A 21,015-nucleotide genomic window follows, 5' to 3' on the forward strand; every position below is an offset into this window, starting at 1 on the left:
GCAAAAAAAGTGAGAAAATCTAGTGGTTTCTATTGAAAACCCTTCCCCTGTGGTGGACTTGAACAAGTTACTTACCTTTCGAACACTGGTAGCAACTATCTAGCATCAGATTACTCACCTTTTGAATATTCTCCAGGCATCACACTGGATCCAGAAACTTTTAGGCAGTACCTCAGGACACCATCAGGTGGTATTGTGCCGACTCACACTGAAGCTGATCCACTCTCGAAAGGACATGTAGAGGCTATATAGGTGCACCCCCTGCGCATTGCAGTTGTTTGAAGCTGTCCACGTCCCCAGAAGCAGAGCCCAAGAGCAATTTGGTTGTGACCAGTGTGCAGATTCCTAGACTTGGGATTATTTTTTATGGATAAAGTCCAATCAGAGGACCGGGAGGATATGCGAGTTGAAAGAGTTGGATCTCTTCTGCACGGCTTTGCCTTTTCACTTCAGAGAAATTCGCAAAGAGTTGATGGTCTACCCGGTTGTGCTTAGTATGATCAATGTAAAAGCGTAGCTCTTTTGGAAGTCAAAAAATGGAGCCTCTCCTGGGAGGGTTCACATAGAACATAGAAAGCCGGCAAGGTGATAGTTTGACAGACTTTGAGCAGGTGTCACTTCTTTTAGTAGAAAGGATACTCATCTGCGGAACCAGCTTGTCCAGGAAGAAGGGAGTGTATGGTGGATTGAAGCTCACTCAAACACTCTGAAGAGGTGATGGCGACATGAAACCCAGACTTGATAGGAAGGAGCCATAAGGGACAGTTGTGAAACTGCTCAAACAGAGCATATCAAATATATGAAGATCACATTAAGGTCCCATTGGGGAATTACAAAGAGAAAAGGGGGGGAGGGAGGGGGGACATGGAGCCCTTTCAAAATCACATCACAACTGGTAACTTACACAATTAGGACTGATCTGGCAAAGGTAAGACAGCTGAAAGGGCCAAAAGAACTGGTGTGTGACACAAACGATAAATCTGTCCCAATTTCAGGCATGTACAGTTTTTTTCAAGGGAACCCAGGCTTCCTAGATTACATCAACCATCTCCAGAGGAAGGACAAAGGTATTCAGCTTTCACAAACTAAATCGCCAAGAATGAAGGTGGACATTGTGAAGGCCTGGGTGCTGAACTCTGCCCTATTGCTGAACCAGAAGCTTCTCTCAATAGGCCACGCTGTTTGAGGGACAGATGCTCAAGCCCCGGAGGTCTGGATACCATATGCTCTTTGCCCAATCAGAAGCCACTCAGATGACTTTGGCCTGGTCACTACAGATCTTGAGAAAACGGGGCAGGAGTGGTATTGGCAGAAAGGTATACAGGAGTCCCAAGTTCCACTCCAGGACGACCAAGAGATGGAGTAGAAACCAACACAAAAGTATTGACATTGCGCTTTGACAGTGGTGAAAAGACAGCCAAGGTTCTTCCCATGAGTTTAAGACGCCTTGTGCCTGCACCAGATGCATTTACTACTCGTGATCTGCTAGGCATCAACATGGAGTTCCTCTGCCCTGATATATGAAGATCCTGCAAAGTCGTTCACCACCAGAAAGATCCCTTAGCGATTCAGCCATGTCCAGAGGTACAATCAACCAGGAATCTTAAAGCGCAAACTACTCACCCGTATGAGTCTCAAGGCTCTGAGGTGGAAGGGTGTGCGGTATGTCGAAAGAACAAGGTCTTGAGGAACTTCCTGTATGTGCCAGTGATAGGTGATTGCCTAAGGTGCAGAGCGAGTTCCTTGGGTCTTCGCAGCGTGGTAGGAGAAAAATCTTCTACAAGCCGTGGTATGGTGGCCAGGGCCAGTTGGGCAGAGCGGGGATGTCTGGTGGGAGTGCAGAAGGAGAGGCTGGTGCAGGTGCAGAGTTGTGGAGGACTTTGAATTGTGTGCGAGAAGTTTGAATATGATTCTTTTATTGACAGGTAGCCAGTGAAGGTCTCATGTGGCGGATGTATGACGTTACAACGCATACCATTACAACTACCTACCATTACAACGCGACCATTACAACGCATACCATTACAACATATAGCGCTTAGAGGTGCTGGATAGTGGTAAGTATAATTTACTATTCCAACTCCAGTCCCCGTGGACACTAGGGAAGGTGTTGGATAGTAAATTAAACGTATTCCCTATCCTAGAGCCCCCCCCAGCGCAATGCGTTGTAATGGTATGTGTTGTAAAAGTTGCGTTGTAATAGTAGGTAGTTGTAAAAGTTGCGTTGTAACAGCTGTATACCCATGTGGCCAGTGATGTGGTTGCGTCAGGAGGAGGAGTCTGGCAGAGGCATGCTGGACGATCTGTAGTTTTTTTTGTGCGAGTTTCTGGGCGGTACCAGCGTAGAGTGCGTTGCCGTAGTAGAGTCAGATGCTGACGTGCGAATGGGTGACCATATTCCTGGATTTGGTGGAGATCCATTTAAAGATCTTACAAAGGAGGCAGAGCATGTGAAAGCAGGAAGACAAGGCTGCGTTGATTTGGCGGGTCATTGAGTGCGAGGAGTCCAGGATGGTGCAGAGGTTTCACGAGTAGTCTGTGGGAGGGTAGGCCAAGCACTGCAGGCCACCAAGAGTAGTCCCAGGCGCGAATCAGCTGAGTGTTGTCGTCGTAAGAGACCATGTTCAGTCCATGGTTTCTGATAATGGCTGCAAGCAGGGCCATGTAGTTGTTGAAGAAGGTGGAGCTCAGAGAATCCTTGTGGCACTCCACAGTTGATCTCTGGGTTCGGAGTAGAACAGTGGAAGTCTGACTCTCTGCGTTCAGCCGGTGAGGAAGGAACAGATCCACTCTAGGGCTTTGTGGATGCTGGCGTCATGGAGTCTTGCGCAAAAGGTGTGGTGGGAGACTGTCAAAGGGGGCTGAGAGGTCCAGGAGGATGGGGCTGAGAGGTCCAAGAGGATGAGGGCTGCGGTCTTACCTCTGTCGAGGAAAATGTAGATTTAGTCTGTGGCAGCGAAGAGAGCGGTCTATGTGCTGTAGTTGCTTTTGAATCCAGCTTGGGAGTGGTATAGGATGTTCGTTTCCATGAACTGAGTTGGGCGTTGATAGCATTCGATGACTTTAGCTGGGAGCAGAAATGGGTCTGTAGTTCTTGAGGTCAGCAGGGAGTTATCTTTGCATGCTTCCAGTCTCCAGGGAAGGTTGGGGACTCAATGGAGCATTTGATGGCGCGGCAGAGTTTGGGTGCGATGGTGATGCCGGCTCTGTTGAAGATGCAGTGAGGGCAGAGATACAAGGGGGCTCCGGAGTGGATGCTTTCCAGGAAGCGGAAGGTGTAGTCAAAGGTGAGGGTAGTCCAGTTGTTCAAGGTCTGCTGGGGGCTTGAGCTATTGGATGCAGTAGTTGCGAGTCGGATGGGTGAGTGTCTTGGGTTGCAAAGCGGTCGTAAACCTCCTTGATCTTGCGGTGGAAGAAGGTGGCGATGTCCGTAATGGGTTTAGCGCATTTTGACCACGGTGAAAAGTTCTTTGCTGTTGTGTGCATTAGCATTGATGTGTTCGATGGCTGCTTTCTTTGTTCTGATGAAGTGGTGGTGTGGGGTGACAGCGGACGTGAGGGCTGCCTGGTCTGCTGCAATCTTGCTGCTCCTCCATCTTTTCTTGAGCTGCCTGCAGGTGCGCCTGTACTCTTGGAGGGCAGGGGAGAATCAGCTGTATTTCTTGGAGGGTTGCTTGCCTGAGGGGGGCCACGGTTTTGGTGCAGTCAGAGATCCAGCGATGGAGGTTGTATGCAGAGGTGTTTGCGTCCATGGATGTCCGAGGTGGGATTTTGCTGAGGGAGGTGGTGAGCTGGTCTTTGTGACTTTGTTACAGCTTCTGTGAGGATTGCGGTGGTCGTGGAGGCATACGGTGGGTTTGGTGAAGGAGAAGTGGAAGCAGCGGTCGTCTGCCCAATGTGGCTCGGTAGTATGGCCGACAGGCGGAGTAGGGCCAGAAGGGGGGAGGGGGGGGGGGGAGAGAGAATGTATGGCTGAGTGAGTTGGTGTGACAAGTTGTCTGAGTACAATGGTGGCGAAGTTCTGCAGCAGGGATGAGGAGTTGTGGTCTTCGAGGTTGTCCAGGTGGAAATTGAGGTCGCAGAGGAGGATGTAGTCCGTTGAGGTGAGAACATGAGAGGTACGTTATGGCTGCACTGAAAGGTGGCGGGATCCGGGTGGTCTGTAGAAGAGGGTGCCGTGGAGGGTGGTGCTCGCATTGGTCTGGATTTTGAAGTGGAGGTGCTCATGTCGGGTGATTGGTCGTCTGAGCTGGTTGTTAGGCTAAGGGTGTCTGTGTATGATGGCAATGCCTCATCCTAGTCAGTTGACACGGTCCTTGTGGATGATTTTGGAGCCATCCGGGATGGCAATTACAATGTCCAGGCAGAGCTGGAGCTCATTCAGGTTTCTGTGAATGCGATGTCGGGGGAGATGGGCTCGCAGGTCCCAGATCTCCACGGCGTGTTTTTGAGAGAACAGGTGTTGAATACAATGCATCTGAGGTGCTCTGGTCCAGTTCTTGAGATCAGAGGTCTGGTGTGCAGAAGCTGGTTAAGGTGCGATTGCAGATGCAACACATGAAGGGGCCTTGGGTGTTCTTTGGTGATTCAAGGTGGCAGGCAGAGTGGTGTCCGGTGTTGAGGGCATGGAGAGTGCTGGCGTAGCGGTGAAAGGTCTGAGGACCAGGGTCCGTGGTGCTGGGCGGGGTCCAGGCGCAGACTGGTGTACCTTCGGTGCGGAGGCCATTAAGTAGTGAGAGGGGAGGGCTTGACAGCTGGGAGGCGGGAAAGCGGCGCTGGAGGGGGTGGGGCACGAGCAGCGTCGGAGACGTGGTGAGAAAAAGGCACAAAAGTAAAAACATGCAGAAAGTGAAGAGCAGAAAAGATGAAAGGAGGATCAAAGATTAGAGGAGAAAAGACAGACAGCAGAGGACAGGGCAGCAGCAGGATGGAGTAGCAGCAGGGCAGAGATGCTCCCCAATTAACCACCAGGGATGAAGCGCAGACAGATGCCTGCAGGTGGAGGAGGGCCTTTAACTTGCAGATCTGCAAGGGTCCGGGGCAGGAGCTACCAGACAGAGCAGTGTAGGAAGAGAAGCAGTTCACTGACAGTCAGTGAAATTGCCCTTGAGGAACAGATTCTTGGAAAATGAATGGTGACACCCCTTCTGACCTCCAAAGATATGCTGCCACCACTGCTATCACTTTTCTGAACACCAGAGGGAACTGGTGAGAGCGAATGCATGCACTGCAATTTGAAAAAGCTCCTGTCCCACCACTAATCGCAGGTAGCGCTGGTGGGCCAGCAGGATGGGTATATGGAAATCTGTCATTTGGGTCTAATGCCATTATCCAGCTGCCAGGATCAAGGGCAGATAAGACCTGGGCGAGGGTGAGCATTCTGAACTTCTTCCAGAGTAAGGACTTGAGGTACATGTCTAATCTTTGAGCACCAAAAAAGTAGTGGAATCTACTTCTATCGCAGGCACCCTCTTGATAGCCCTTTGGCCAAAATGACGTGCACTTTCGCCAGCATGATGTAGAGATAGTCCTGCAACAGTCACTGGGAGCGGTATAAGGTGCAGCGTGGAAGAAAGGAAGGGGAAGGCATAGAGCTTGCAAAAGATTTGCAAGACCGAACTGTCCGAAGTTATCTTTCAACTAGAGTAAGATGGTGGATTATGCCCCCCATCATTTGGCTGTGCTCCGGTAAGGGTACTCTTAGGAGGCTTTTGAGGAGGGGTGGGGATGTTGGGAAGCAGCATACTGGGTGGCTGACATGGTAACTGCTGGGTTCCTTGGGACTGGACATCGCCTAAGAACACAGTTGATCGAAGCCACGAATGGCAACACTAGTACCTAAAACCAGTCCTATGAAATCCGCAGTGTCCAAACCAGAACAAATTGTGAACTTGGCCGCATCACGACCACCTTAAATTGACAAAGTAGTGACAAGGCGAAGATCTTTGGGTACCCCAGGGAAGACTTGAGCCACCAAATCAGTATGGTAATAGCATCCCAACAAACTGCTCGCATCAACAGTTAGGAGGGTCAGCAGGGGTGGGGGCATTCGCCAAACATTTCAACCCACTTTTAGATTTTCTGTCAGGAGGAAGTGGTAAGAAACGTGTTGGGATTAGAGGGGCTTGTGAACACCTGTACCATTAGACTTAGGTAAAGGGTGTTACAAAAGAAAAGCGGAATTGCCTGGAGTAGAGAGATGCTGCCTAGGAATCTGCCAATCGACTGGGGGACCAGAACATAGTTTGGCCTACGCAGCCCAAAAAGGTTTCAGTCTGTTTTGTTAAACTGAAAAAGGTGCTCCGAAAAGATTAGCACCAGTTGAAGGAGCGCTGTCAAAATACTGGTTATACTTTGGCAATCCTACACATGATCCTGGCATAGGAAGCAGATTCCAGAGACAAAATGGGTTTGAAGGGCCCAATTGGTGCCAAAGGCTGGCTGTACTCCAAGAAGGAGGCCTCTTGGATCCGTGTAGCTCAGGATGTCAGAAGGGATCCTAAGAGCATGAGAATGGGAGCGCGAAATTCGTGTATGCTGTGGCATGGCTGTTGGTCCCAGAAAATGAATGTGCTTGAACCAGTTCCACGGTTGACTTAAATCTGCTAAATTCGGGAGTGAAATCGAGAAGTGTGGCACCACCCCAGCACCTGCTCCCCTGAAAGAGTGGGAGGATCGAGCAAAATCCCACTCAGATTTCTTGTTTTTTTTTTACTTCCATGATGATTTAATAGCGATGAGCAGCTCTGTGAATAAAGCTTGGATGCAGACAGTGACTTGGAACACTCCCAACGAGGAGTGGTCTTATGCTCGGCGATGTAAAGTTTCACCTCAGGGTCCCCAATGGCCTTCTGGTTCATGGATTTGCAGTTGCTGCAGGCCTTACTGTTATGGCTCAACCACAGCCATACCTTGTGAGGTCCTTCATAGACATCTGTGACAGCCCCTACAAGGCTTAACCGAGTCTTTGTGGTTGGCATCCCTTGCACACTGAAGAAAATGGAGGCAATTGTCTCAGAAAGACATGAAGGGAGCTCTGGAGGCACGTCTGGTGGTGTGGAAAAAAGGAGCAGACATTGCGCACATGTCATTTCCAGAGCATAATGAGTCTGTGCGAAGACACAGCGCCACCTGATGGCATAGTAAGTGTACTTATGAAAAGGTTTCTAGATCCAGTCTGACACCTGGGAAATACTCAAAAGGTTAGAATTCAGCAGCTAGAAGTCTATAAGTATTGGTTATAAAAGCCTCCAACTGAAAAACGAAAACCCTTGTTTGTGAGAAGACCTTGTCACCACCCTCTTCCATACCCCCGATCGCAATATGGACATCAGTCTCAAGCACACAAGTTCCAGTATGTCAGTGAATAGCTCACCTGTCTCAGTTGTGGGGCTGCAGCCAAGATATGAGCTACTGCCTTCCATAATGTTCGGGAGATTTGGTAAGAGAGCATCATCAGGGCCTTGCATGAATGCTGGAAACTGCTGCAGGTTCTCAAGCGCAATCCGTGCCTCTGGATCTAAAAAAAAACAGAGGTCAAACTAGTCACAAGACCCAGAAACAAAGAATGGAAAACAAATAAAACGCAAACCAACTAGACTCACAACCAAATGAAAACTCAAGCCTGAGGGACCCTGACAAATCCACCCATTTTAAGACTTCAAACAGTGTAAATGAAATCTATAACAAGCAATGAAATGTGAATTCTGCTACAGAGCGGATTCCCTCTGCTATGAGTAACATTAGCAGTCACGAACACACTACCCCTGAAAAGCAGAGTCTATTGTCAAACTCCGCTCTCTGATAAAGCAATTTAAAGTCAAGTTGCTGATCAACACTGAAACAAGGCTATCCCCTATCAAGTCACAGTACTTTTCAAAAACATTATTTTCACAACAAACTATCAGTTCATATGTCAAGAAAATATGATAGTAATGGTATGATATCTACTTAGTCCGATTGTATATCCCGGTGTTAAATAGATGCACTCAATGGGGAGGGAGAGGATGTAGCCTTACGGCTAGAGAGGTCGACCTCGGAGCTGGGGAACCGGGTTAGAGTCTCGGCAACGAAGCTCAACATCCTGTGATTCTGGGAAAATCACTTAATCTCCCCATGTCGAACAAAAATTAATGTGTCCTCGTGTAAAGAAACTAGTGCTCATGTAAAGCTCTGATACCGGATGTCCCGGGTCTAGTTCCGCTATATAAAACTATGGAAAAAAATGCAGCCACAATAAGCAAGAGTACATTGGTAAGTGATAAACTATTCTTACACAAATGCAGTGGCAGCTATGCTATACTGCTCAACTTTACAGATAGTGCTGTAAGCCCCAAATCAAGCTATTGCTATTCCTCGCTTTTACATCCAACAAGAGGCTACTAAGACCTTACTCCACATAGTAAAATCTACACAATACTGGCCCAGGACAGATACTGTCAAATGGCCCATTTGTACAATCAGTGCATCACTCAGAGAGGAGGAGGATTTCCAAATATGAAGAGAACATCCCTTCCAGTAATGACTGACAATATAACAGTTGATCTCCTTTACACAGACTACTGTTAGAAGTTGTTGGCCAACAAAAAACAGTTCTAGTACCATTTACATTGACATGGCAATGCATCAATCCTGGCTCTAAGAGCAGCTGGAAAGACTGTAGGAAATAGATCCTGGACAGATGGAAGAACCTGTCCACGTGGTGAGAAATAGTCAATACTACCCTACTGATCACAGACAAAATGTGGCTCAGGCGGGGAGGGTGGGGTTAGGGGGGGGTCTGACTAGTACAAGGCTCATAACTAGTTGGGAAAAAAAAATATTATACAAAGAGGTCTGTTTTATGAACCCCCAAATCAATGGATGTGTGGCATTACGAAGCCTTTATTCCTGCCCTTCAATGTCTCTGTGAAGGCAATTTCATATGGGAGTTCTTCCCCATCAGCAAAATGCAGACCAATTTGGCTATTGAAGACACCAAGTACATAAAAGCTGAATGCTCAACAGCAGGTTTCAATAAAGTAAAAACATTCTGACAAAGTTATCAATATAGATACAATCGATTTATGAGGGGGCTAGAAACAATAACAAATCGTTAGACGCACAGGAAAAGAAAGCAATATCATTTTAATAGACTAAAACAGCAAGTAAATCTTCTGGCAATTAATTATAGAATATCAAACTAGATTAAAAATTTTGGGTATCCACCTGACCCCACTTTTCCTAGGACATTTTCATGTGAAGGACACGTTTCAAATGGTGTTCTCCACTGTAGGCAACTGTGTCCTTCCAAATACAAAGAAAGGTCTTTCAGTGACCTTTAATGTTCATGATAAACAAAATGTTTTGAACCCAAGTTTTTACATCACCTGTGGAATGGCAAAGTGCCAGTTCAGATGAATATTGGACCCAAATGTTAAATTCGGATGTTCAAAAACCTAATTAGAAATCTGTTAACTTTTCCTTCTGCAAGACAACATAAGGTGAGAGAAACTGCCTACTGGATATTTGTAGGGCCAAAATTGTTTTCTGACAGCAGACCAAGACAAAACTCCTGAGTGGGCCTCAAATTTTACACAGCAAATATTGATCGTTAGACAATATTGAAGTGTTGGCTTATAATTAAAGTATATTTTTAGGCTATTTTATCTAACTACATCAATTTCTGGAAACTCATGACTAGGCTGCAAGGATCTTTGAATCTTAACGTTCATTAATTGTATGTAAAACTGATACAGATCACTGCTTACAATAACATGCCAAGAAATAAAAGGTAATTCTCAGTTGTGTTTTATCCATGAATACTACAACTTAGCACCTTTAAGTGAATATTGCAACCTTTCACCTGATGCAAATTTATATCTGCATTCTATGAAGCCAAAATTCCGTACCTCACCATTTGTCCACATGCAATTTAAATGATATTGTCAAAGGAGCACACTTTCAGACTCCTCCGGGGACTCAAATCATTCATCCCCTACCATTTAGAGGCATTCCACTTGACCACATTCATTTTGTAGAAAGATGCAGTGATGACTTGCTTCATCCAGACAAAATACTTTTTTCACAGTTAATGAAGCTCCAGTACTACAGTGCCACTTTACTGAATGTATGCGGATTGTAAACCTTAAGACCGCAGAGCACATTACTTACAGGTTGAAACATACTATAGCTTTTTTTCCACCCACAATTAGACTGTGTGCTCTAATGGACTTACAGTCCTTTCAAAGCTAGTGGAAGCACGGAGATTGAGGCGGAGGTTTAAACTTATTGCTTAACTTTGCATTAGTTCATCATGGTAAGGTTTCCTCAGGGTCTATACTTTTTCCTTACAAACATTTTCTGATTCAGACTGTTTCCCTTTCAGTCTCTTAAGAACCCATCCAAATTCTTAATTATTCAGCCATTCATATAGGGACAGCCTCTAATCAATTTATTGCTGGGTGGTTAGATCAGTCATCTTAAAATGCTAAAAAAAAAGGGCAATAAAACTTTATCAAGTAAATCAACAGCTTGCTTCACAAAGGGAAAGCAGTCACAGCTTCTCTTACAAAAATATCCATATTCCAGACAGTCGCAGAGATCAGTCCATGCCTCTAAGCACTACTACCCTAAAAGATAAACGTAATCATTCTTTATTCTTCAGTAATGTGCCCGAGGTTGGGCTTGTTACTAGGTTTATGAATGCTAGAGAAACCTGTGAGGCATAAGGGCACGTTACTTGTAATCCTTCTTGCCCATAAGTGTTTTCTTTGAATTCAAAACATGCTGGCCTCCCTATGGATTGGGGCCATAGAAGACAGGAAGGTCTTGAAAGACTCGGGCTTACATTGAGGTACAACTGAGTAGCTGTGCTGAATATGAGACAAGGCTGCTTGTGGACTTTAAATTGAAAGCTTAACACTGTGGTAACAGCCTAACCAGAGCGCAGGATTTCCTTCTTTATTGTACCACTTTAAGATACATTTACAAAGTGGTGTTTTCAGTGAAATGTACCTATGAAAAATGTGCATAAATAGGCTGCTTCCAGGTCACAATCAGTTTCCTTCAACTGGCTTTTTTTAGTTACATTTATGAAGGGGGGCACGTTTTCTCAAAGATGGAGTATTCTGCACCCTTGGACAACACTTAGGGGTGCAGGGAAAATGTGTGGCTGGCTCCCACTAAAGGTGGTGTACTGAATGAACGGAGTTTTGCAAAGGGCTGATTATGAGGCTGCAAAAACTACTTTAGACTTGAAGGGTGGCACTGCTGGAAGACTGAGCGCTGCACTTTGTTAGAGAAGTGGACTGCCCTGATGGTGGATCAAGGGTGGATGCTAGGAGAGGGTTTGGACGCAGTTGTGGCTTCTAAGCTGGTGTGGTTTTTGACTCTGATGATTTTGGAGGCCACAGGTCTCCCTCTGTACATGGACTGATGTGTTGATGTGTGTAAGAACTGGGACTACCAGTTCCCCGGGGGGGGGGGGGGGGGAGGGGGAGGAGGGGGGGGGGGGGTTGCTTGGCTCCAGCAGGAAGGCAACCAGGGGCTTACGTGTAAAGTAGCTACACAACACACTCATCCACTGAGACCATAAGTGGGCGCAATAATGGAGACCATACCAGCACTTTTGATTAAAATGAATAGCTTTTATATAGGATTCAGATCAGGGTAGTCAATTCATCAACATTTCCAAGAACACTTCAATAAAGCATTTTCATCATGTGAGCAACAGTAGCAAATCAATAAGTAACACAGCCTGTCGCAATAACCTTTTCAGCATTTGTCTAAGGCAGAGGTCTTCAAACTTTTGTAGGCTGAGCCCCCCCCAGCTGCTTTTATTTTAAATGTCGGACCCCCCCACCACCTGACAGAAATTTCTGGAATCTCGTACACCACATAACCAACGGCCACTTTCATATCCCGGCCTTATCTGGTAAATAATGTCCAACACAATAAGTGGGTTTACTTAACTGCAGGTTTGTGAGTGGGTGTAGTTAGATAACAGAGGCTTATTACACAGCTCAAAACTCAATCTTCCAGCAGGTACATTAGTCACCAGACCCTGGTGAACCACACCTGAATATAAGTAATGCCGCTTTTATTGTTGCCTACAAAATGCTGGATATACAAGGAACTTTGCAATGTCAGCCACAGTAACAAACCCGCCCCCACCTTTCCAGCCTCTCAGGATAACGCCTGATACTCGATGCGGCCAGTCAGCCTTGCTACCTGCAATCCTGAGGTCACTGTAAACAATTGCCTGAAAGTACTTAACTGCCATAAAAGTAGTCATGACACAGAGTATCCCTTTGGAAACACAGTGTCCCCTTGTTCCAGCCCTTCAACTACACCTGCTGAGTGAACCAGAACAAGGCAAAGGTGGAATGTATGCTGCACTTGGCCGTTTCAGCAGCAGCAGCGTCAGCTTCACTGCATCCCCACTACCCGAGGCAGGTTTATGTATTTCACTGTTCAGTTTTGCTGGCAGATGTGCTCATTCATTCATTGAGTGATTGTGCTTCAGGCCAAGATAGGGTGTCAGTCAGCCTGTATGGACACTTTCTTCTTTTGACCGCCACCTTAAGGGGCGAAATGAATAACCCACTCACCAAGCAGACATCAAAATGTCCTTCAGCAGACCTTTAGGCATTTCCTTCCTCATTTTCTTTCTAACTGTATCTTGCAAATCCTTTGACCAGCTCAGCTTTCATGAACGCACTTTGGAAGTTAGCTAAACTCCAATGCTTCCCATTCCTACCCAGCAAATGGAACAGTCCCTACCGCACAAGTTACTACTTGTGTAACGATATATCTGTAAGAGACATTAGTTAGTGATAGATTCCTTACCTTAGAATATCCACAGGCGTCAGACTGGATCCGGAAAGTTCTGCGTAGCAGTACCCTTGCGCGTTGGTAGGCGTCGTCTGCGGCTCCGCGTCCGTCGTCGGCCCCATGATGATGTCAACGGAGTACTTAGACGCCGCCTCCACGTGCTGACGTCAGTTCTTAGCCACAGCTTTTCCGCGCCAGAAGCGCAGGGCCATGACAAAAACCGACACTGGTGCCAAGAAACTAGGGCCCTGAAAGGGGATGACCTTAACCCTAGATATCGGTTGGCAAGATGGGTGGGTCGGTAAGGAATCTATCACTAACTAATGTCTCTTACAGATATATCGTTACACAAGTAGTAACTTGTGCATCTGAAAGAGACACGTTAGTGATAGATTCCTTACCTTAGAATAGATACCCCAGCAATACCATCCCCGTGGTGGTGGGTCTGCGAACCAATATTTACACCAGAAAGTCCTGGAGAACAGAACGGCCGAAGTAGCCATCCCTCCGGACTTGACTGTCCAGGCAGTAGTGCCGTGCAAAGAGGCCCACGTAGCTGCCTGGCAAATGTCCTGCAAGGGCACACCTCGGCCCAAGGCAGTTGTAGTGGCCGTGGCTCGAGTGGAATGAGCCCTCAGCCCAACAGGGGGTTCCTTCTTAGCCAAGGAGTAACACGCCTGGATGCACATGATAATCCATCGAGAAATGGTCCTCTTGTGCACCGCTTTCCCTTTCTTAGCGCCCGCGTACCCAACAAAGAGTTGATCATCCACCCGGAACTGGCGTGTGCGATCCAGATACAACGAGAGCGCACGTTTTGGGTCCAGACGGTGGAGCCTCTCCTCCTCTCTCGAGGGTTGCGGAGGCGGAAAGAAGGTGGGCAATGTGATGGACTGCCCTATGTGGAAGGCCGTGACCACCTTAGGCAAGAAGGAGGGCCTAGTCCTCAAAACAACCTTGTCCGGATGGACGGAAAGGAAAGGAGGCTTACAAGAGAGAGCCTGGAGCTCACTCACTCTCCTGGCAGAGGTGATGGCTACCAGGAAGGCAGTCTTCAAAGAAAGAAGGCGAAGAGGACAGTTGTGAAGTGGCTCAAAGGGAGCTCACATCAAAAATGTTAGAACCAGGTTCAAGTCCCACTGAGGCATCACGAAGGGAACAGGAGGAAAGGTATGAGTGATGCCCTTCAGGAATCTGTTTACGATAGGGGACTTGAACAAAGAAGGCTGGTCAGGCAGCCTCAGAAAGATTGAAAGAGCCGAAGATAGCCCTTGATAGTGCCCCGAGCAGAGCCCTGCTGGGCAAGAGAAAGAAGGAAGAGAAGAACCTCAGAGAGAGGGGCATTGAGGGGATCCACAGCGTTTGCTGTGCACCATGCCACAAATCTGTTCCACCTGCAGGCGTATACCGTCTTTGTGGAGGGACGCCTGGCTGCCAGAATGATGTTGCAATCCTCAGGAGGCAAGTCAAATGGCCTCAACTGTCGCCGCTCAATCTCCAAGCATGGAGGTGGAGACTGGACAGGTTCGGGTGGAGGACCATCCCCTGCTGCTGCGACAGAAGGTCCTCCTGATGAGGCAGACGAACCGGGGGATCGACTGACATACTGAGTAGCTCAGGATACCAGTACCTTCGTGCCAAGTCCGGAGCCACAAGGATGACTTGTGCCCGGTCGCGCTTGATCTTCAGCACTCTGGGCAGAAGAGGTGTAGGCGGAAAGGCGTACAACAGACCGCAGCTCCACTCGCGACGAAAAGCATCTCCGAGTGAGTGCCGCCTTGGAAATTCCAATGCGCAGAACTGATGACATTGCGCGTTCTCTTCGGTGGCGAATAGATCTAACCAAGGCTCTCCCCATCGCAGAAAGAGGCCTTGCGCCACGTCCGAGTTCAGACGCCATTCGTGATCCATCGAGCACCGACGGCTGAGTTTGTCCGCCCTGGCGTTCAGAGAACCTGCCAGGTGTTGAACCACCAGAGTCACGCCCTGATGTTCCAGCCAGTGCCAGAGACGCAGAGCCTCCTGGCAAAGGGTCCACGACCCCACTCCGCCCTGTTTGTTGTAGTACCACATGGCGGTGGTGTTGTCCGTGAACACCTGCACTGCACTCCCTCGGACAGACTGGAGGAATGCTTTCAGTGCCAGACGAATCGCCCGCAGCTCCAACAGATTGATATGGAGCCGGGACTCCGCCGGAGACCAGAGTCCTCTGATCTCCGCCTCTCCCAAGTGGCCTCCCCAGCCCTGGAGGGACGCGTCCGTCACAACTACGTGCTCCGGTTGGGGAAGGGAAGAGGGATCTGCCGTTGACCCAATCGCGGTCCGTGAGCCACCACTGCAGCTGTCTCGCAGTGCCCTCCGAGATCAGGACATGGTCGGACAGGTCGCCCCGGTGCTGGGCCCACTGAAACTTCAGGTCCCACTGCAGAGCCCGCATCCGCCACCGTGCGTGATGCACCAGAAGGATGCAGGAGGCCATCAGCCCCAGAAGCCGCAGCGTCAATTTGACCGAAACCCGGGATAACGGCCGGAAGATCGGAATCGGAGCCTGTATATCCCGGACCCGCTGTTCGGGCGGGTAAACCCGAAACTGCGCCGAGTCGAGAACCGCTCCGATGAAAAGGAGCTTCTGAGAGGGGCACAGGTGTGACTTCGGCACATTGATGGAAAATCCCAGCAGGTGCAGGAGATCCGCCGTAGTCTGTAGGTGGCTGACGACTGCCTGGGGCGAGCCCGCCTTCAACAACCAGTCGTCTAGGTAGGGGAAGACAGACCCCTAACCTGCGCAGGTGAGCTGCGACCACCGCCATCACCTTCGTGAACACCCGTGGGGCGCTGATAAGGCCAAAGGGGAGCACGGTAAACTGAAAGTGCTCGAGGCATACCGTGAACAGCAGGTAACGCCGGTGGGCCGGCAGGACGGGGATGTGGAAATACGCGTCCTGCAAGTCCAACGCTACCATCCAGTCTCCTGGGTCTAGGGCAGCCAAGACCTGAGCCAGTGTCAGCATTTTGAACTTCTCCTTCCGGAGGAAGCAGTTGACGTTCCTCAGATCCAAGATAGGGCGTAGGCCCCCTTTGCCCTTCTTGGGTACCAGGAAGTAGTGGGAGTAGCAACCACGACCTACTTCTGGCCCATGAACGCGCTCGATGGCCCCCTTGGCCAAGAGGGCCGAAACTTCCTCCTGCAGGAGCCGCAAGTGATCCCCCGATACGCGGTGGTGTTGGGGTGGCATGGCTTGAGGGGTCGTCTCGAAGGGGAGGGAGTAACCCCTTCGGACAATCTGCAGCACCCACCTGTCCGAAGTGACTGTGCGCCAGTGAGAGTGGTGATGGCGAACCCTGCCTCCCACTGGCGTCACATGGGCCGAAAAGCACGGACTAGGAGGGTTTAGAGGCGGATGCTGCGGGGGCAGGTGTGGACTGGCTCCGCTTGTTTCCCCGACCGCCTCCACGGCGGTTTCCACGGCCGCCGCCGCGCTGGACGACAGTTTGCGGCGAGTGGCTGGCGGCACGTGTGGGGGCGCCCCTTCCTTGCCACGAAAGGAGCGAAAGGCACCCATTTGCTGGCGCGGGGCCGAGAGGCCCAAGGACTTGGCCGTAGCCCTGGAGTCCTTAAAGCGCTCAAGCGCGTGGTCTGCCTTGTCGCCAAAGAGGCGACGGCCATCGAACGGCATGTCCATGAGTGTATTTTGGACGTCTGCCGAGAAGTTGGCGGATCTCAGCCAGGCGTGGCGTCGTATCGCCACCGTCGTAGCCATCGCTCTGCCCAGCGAGTCAGTAGTATCCAGTCCGCACCTGATTGTATACTTTGATGCGTCCCGGCCCTCCACTAGGGCTTGGTCGAGTTTGGCCCGTACCTCCAACGGACACTCTGGCAGCACTTCCGCCACCGTTTCCCACAGAGAGTGGGTGTAACGGCCCAAGAGGCATGCAGTGTTGGAAGACCGCAGTCCCAAGCTAAGGGACGAGAACACCTTCTTGCCATAGGCCTCGTACCTCTTGGATTCCCGATCGGGGGGAGCCGTCGGGAACGCGGTCTGGGAGTTAGAGGCCTGGATAACCAGACTCTCTGGGTGGGGGGGGTGGACAGGAAACATGGGTCGCCCGGGGCCGAGCGGTGTCTGGCCACGTTCCTATCTACAGGCGAACCTGTAGCGGGCCTGGACCAAGTGCCCAAAAGAACGTCCGTCAAGGCCTCATTAAACAGCAGCAGAGGCTCCATGGAGCATGACTGCGGCTTAAGGACCTCAGTGAGGTTAGTCCTCACGGCCGCGACGGGGAGCTCAAGGCCCAAGGCCTTAGCAGCCCTCATCCACACCACACTATAAGTAGCGCCCTCCTCCGAAGCCACAGTAGGAGGAGAGACAAATCCAGTGTCTGGAGAGGTGTCCAGGCCACTGGCCTCCCCAAGGTCTCCTGTCCAGTCCATGTTAGACTGACACTCCCTGGTCAGAGGGTCCTCAGACCCCTCCCAATTTTCCTCTTCCCCCATCTCCTGAAATTCAGGGTCATAAGTGAATGAGGTCGGTTCATAGAAAGTAAAATCTCCGAACGGCGTCGAGAGCAGCGCCGATAGGAGTCGTCCCGACGTCGGAACCGATTGAGAGGAGGCATCGGGGACGGCACCGCCCGAGGACGACGCCGGAGGGGACACCACACGGACCGACGCCGGGGGGGTCGTAAGGTTCACCGGTGACGATCCATCGCCCGAGGAGGGTCCAGCGGCGCTGGGCCCGAAGGCGCCGACGACGCCGGGGCCGCTGTACCCTGCGGCGCCGGGCCCGAGGGCACCGGCGGTGTCGGGATCGTGGAGCCCTGCGGCGCCGGGCCCGAAGGCGCCGGCAGCGTCGAGGCCGAAGCACCCGACGGCGTCTGGGTCGTAGCCCCCGACCCACTAGGGCCCCCAGACGGGTTCACTGGGCCCGAAGGCGCCGCGGAACCGGTCGGAGGAGAAAGGGACCTCATGGCCATGAGGAAACGCTCGATCTCCTCCGTCGTCGCATTCAGCCCAGGGACCGGGGGGTATGGGGCCGAACGCGGCGCCCGCGACTCTCGAGGAGCCGCGAGGGCGGTGTCACCCGAACCCCCGGTCTCATCGCGCGAGCGTCGGGGGGGGAGAGATTGGGGGGGGAGTCAGAAGAGCGACGATGTCTCTTCCACTTCTTATGTTTCTTACCTGACGACTTGGACCCGGAGGAGTGGCGCCGACTCCCGGAGCTGTGACGGCTCCGTCCCCGCGACCTGTCCCTCGACCTCCCGTGGGACCGGGACATCACACGGCGCGGGCCCGACTGGCGGATCTCGAGTCGCCTGCGGGATCGCTCCCGCCTGGCCTTCCTCGAAAGGGCCCGACAGTCGGAGCAGGCCTCGCCGGCATGGTCGACGCCCAAACACATCAGGCACAGGCGGTGGGGATCCGTGACCGACATGGTACGGTCGCACTCGTCGCAATGCTTGAATCCGGGCATCCCTAACGGCACCGTCGGAGTCGTAAAGACTTCGAAATGGATCAAAAGATCACAAAAGTTTAGTCAAAAAGTGACTAGGGAACTGCTCTTTCCAGATCTGCGCTGGCTGGCGTGGAAAAAAGAACTGACGTCAGCACGCGGAGGCGGCGTCTAAGTACTCCGACGACGTCATCACGGCGCCCACGACGCCGACGACTGACGCGGAGCCGCAGACGACGCCTACCGACGCGCAAGGGTACTGCTACGCAAAACTTTCTGGATCCAGTCTGACGCCTGGGGATATTCTAAGGTAAGGAATCTATCACTAACGTGTCTCTTTCAGATTACATTATACACCCAGGCTAAGCAGCGTAACTTTGTACTACATAGTACTATAGCAGCCTAACTTCACCAAGCCTGGGGCGCAAAACAGGTCCCTGTAACTCCTGCGGCGCAAGGGGCCCCTCATCCATTCAGGTGGCGTCCCATTCTGCCTAAGACCAATAGGTATATGTGAAACTCTGGGGCCTCCACACATTCTGCAGGGCGGGGAGGGCAACTTTTTGTGTTATGCCACATCACCAAGAACTTAGAAACTGGGACAGACAGTCATTTCAACTGCAGTGGGAGGCGGAGTCTTCTCTGCCATGAAACAACACACAAAGTAATAGTCCACTGTAGACTGCTCGTTTGCTCTCGGTTTCATAGCAGAGGAGACTCCCTGCCTCCCACTGCAGCTCTATCAATTAACCCATTACCGGTACGGTTCCCAGAAAGGAGGCAAAATTTCCCTTGAAATCAAAAAGCATGGGCTTGTCGTGACCCATACATTTCCCCTCCAACCCTCCGTGACCGCTGAACCCCCTCCATGTCGCCCCACTCCCCTTCCCCCACGGACTTCGAAAACTGGGCAGCACTAAATGGCCCAGCACTATATTAGTGCGAAATTCCATTACAAAAGCCCATTCCACGTACCTGTTGGAGATCTTCGAAGATGTCAAGAGACCAGCAAACTAAGTCACTGCACTGCGCTAAAATCAGGAAAGCCCCCACATCACACAAAGAAGAATCAAGGCAGAAAAGGCAGCAGGCACGAAACAAACAGCAGGAATGAAGAAACAATTTGATTTATGCAGCAGTTAATTGCAAGCAAATTTCGCGGCACTTCCTGGCATCTATGCTGCTGCCGCCTCATTGGTGGAACGTCAGTGGTGACGTTCCTATGTGTTGATTGGGCTGCTGTTCCGGAGCTGGCCAATCTAAAATCCCGATTTGAAATGGGTAAAGAAATACCAGAAAGAAAACGCCTTGCGATGTGGGAAACAATGGTATGAATAGAGGGTGGAGTGCGCGCCCCCCCTGGGATGGCGTTGTGCCCCCCCCTGGGGGGCGCGCCCCACAGATTGAAGAACACTGCGGTTTCAGTTAATACAAGCAACCAAACATTTCATTAAGTAGAAGTAAAGGTCATCAATCCCTTTGGCAAGAGCTAAACACTGATCATTTCATGAAGCTCTAATTAGCAAGTATTCACATTTCATTAAGGCTAACAAGTCCCTGGGGCAGGGCTTGTCACTTCAGGATGGACCAACAAGACATCAAGCATAAACAGTTGATTAGGTGTAAGCCTGAGACAGTTAATTCAGTATAAGCCTGTTCCCCAAGCATGCACAGTTACTTGGCTCATTGGGGCCAATGGGGCCCAGTCCAGTTTTACCCGGGGGAGGGGCGAACTCGGGGCCTAGACCGGCCTTCCGCCCTCCTCCCCTAGGGTTACCTGCTATCTTTGGCCAGCTCAGGGCCCTTACCTAGGTTCGCTGCAAGGGGGAGGGCTTCGTCACTCTGGCAGGCCTCACGCAGCCCTCCGGTCTGATTCATAGCTCTCCGGGGTGCCTGTGCAGGCAATGGGGCTCTCGCTGGCACAAGGGAGGGCTCCCACGATCCACGGAGCCCTCCGGCGGTGTTCCTTCCTGTTCCCGGGCCAACGAGGGCTTCAGGGGCCCAGGAAACAATCAGGGGGCAGGCGCAAGGTGGGTGCGGCCTCCGCGGCCATCACCGGACAGGCAATTCGGGCGGATGACTTGCCGCCAATGACAGCGCGGCTGAGGGCGGGGTGCGGCCTAGGAGTGCTGCGTCCCAGTCACGTGACACGGGTGAGTGTGGCTTCAGGCCCAGCTCGGGCCTTTCCTCACGACGGCGGCCCTCCCTTGGCTCCGGGGGCCGCCGAGGGGACGGCACACCACTGGCCCGGGCGCGGCGGCGACTCTCTCCTGGCACCGAGGGTCGCCGGAGCAAATGACAGCGCTTCCCTGGGCCGCGGCGGTGATCCTGCGCGCTGAGAGAAAGCACCTGAGGAGCAGACTCGGCTGTGATGAGGGGGGGGATTGCTGGCGCTTCCAGGCACAGCGCGACGGCGGCAGACAGCGCCTGGCAATCACAGCACCTCGGGGACACTGGGGCGCTCGGAAGCACCACACAGGACGTAGATGTCAGCGCTTCACAGGTGACAGCAGGTGAGCGCTTGGGGCAAACTGCAGCGCCTCGCAGGGCAGGATGGTGCTTGAGAAGAGCGCCTCAGGATTCCAGCGCTCCACAGGGGACTACAGCGCTTGAGTCACGGGTAGCACAGTTAGCTCAGGGGGCTAGCGCTGGGTAACCAGATCAGGTCAGGCAGGACAGCCAGCTTAGCAGTCCAGTCAGTTTTAACAGAGGAGATGAGGTAGGACAGCACAGGGGCCTCAGTGGATTGCAG

General features: G+C 51.2%; 1 protein-coding gene across 1 annotated transcript in view; it reads right to left on the reverse strand.

The window, feature by feature from the left end:
- RNF10 (ring finger protein 10) overlaps positions 1-21,015 on the reverse strand; it is a 427,291-nt gene that overhangs the window by 137,175 nt on the left and 269,101 nt on the right. Inside the window, exon 13 of the mRNA XM_086942862.1 lies at positions 7,376-7,519. Coding sequence (XP_086798988.1) covers positions 7,376-7,519 — 144 coding nt within the window. The remainder of the gene's footprint in view (positions 1-7,375; positions 7,520-21,015) is intronic.

The sequence above is a fragment of the Lissotriton vulgaris genome, chromosome 11 (genome assembly GCF_964263255.1).
Source record: "Lissotriton vulgaris chromosome 11, aLisVul1.2, whole genome shotgun sequence".
Classification (NCBI taxonomy): Eukaryota; Metazoa; Chordata; class Amphibia; order Caudata; family Salamandridae; genus Lissotriton; species Lissotriton vulgaris.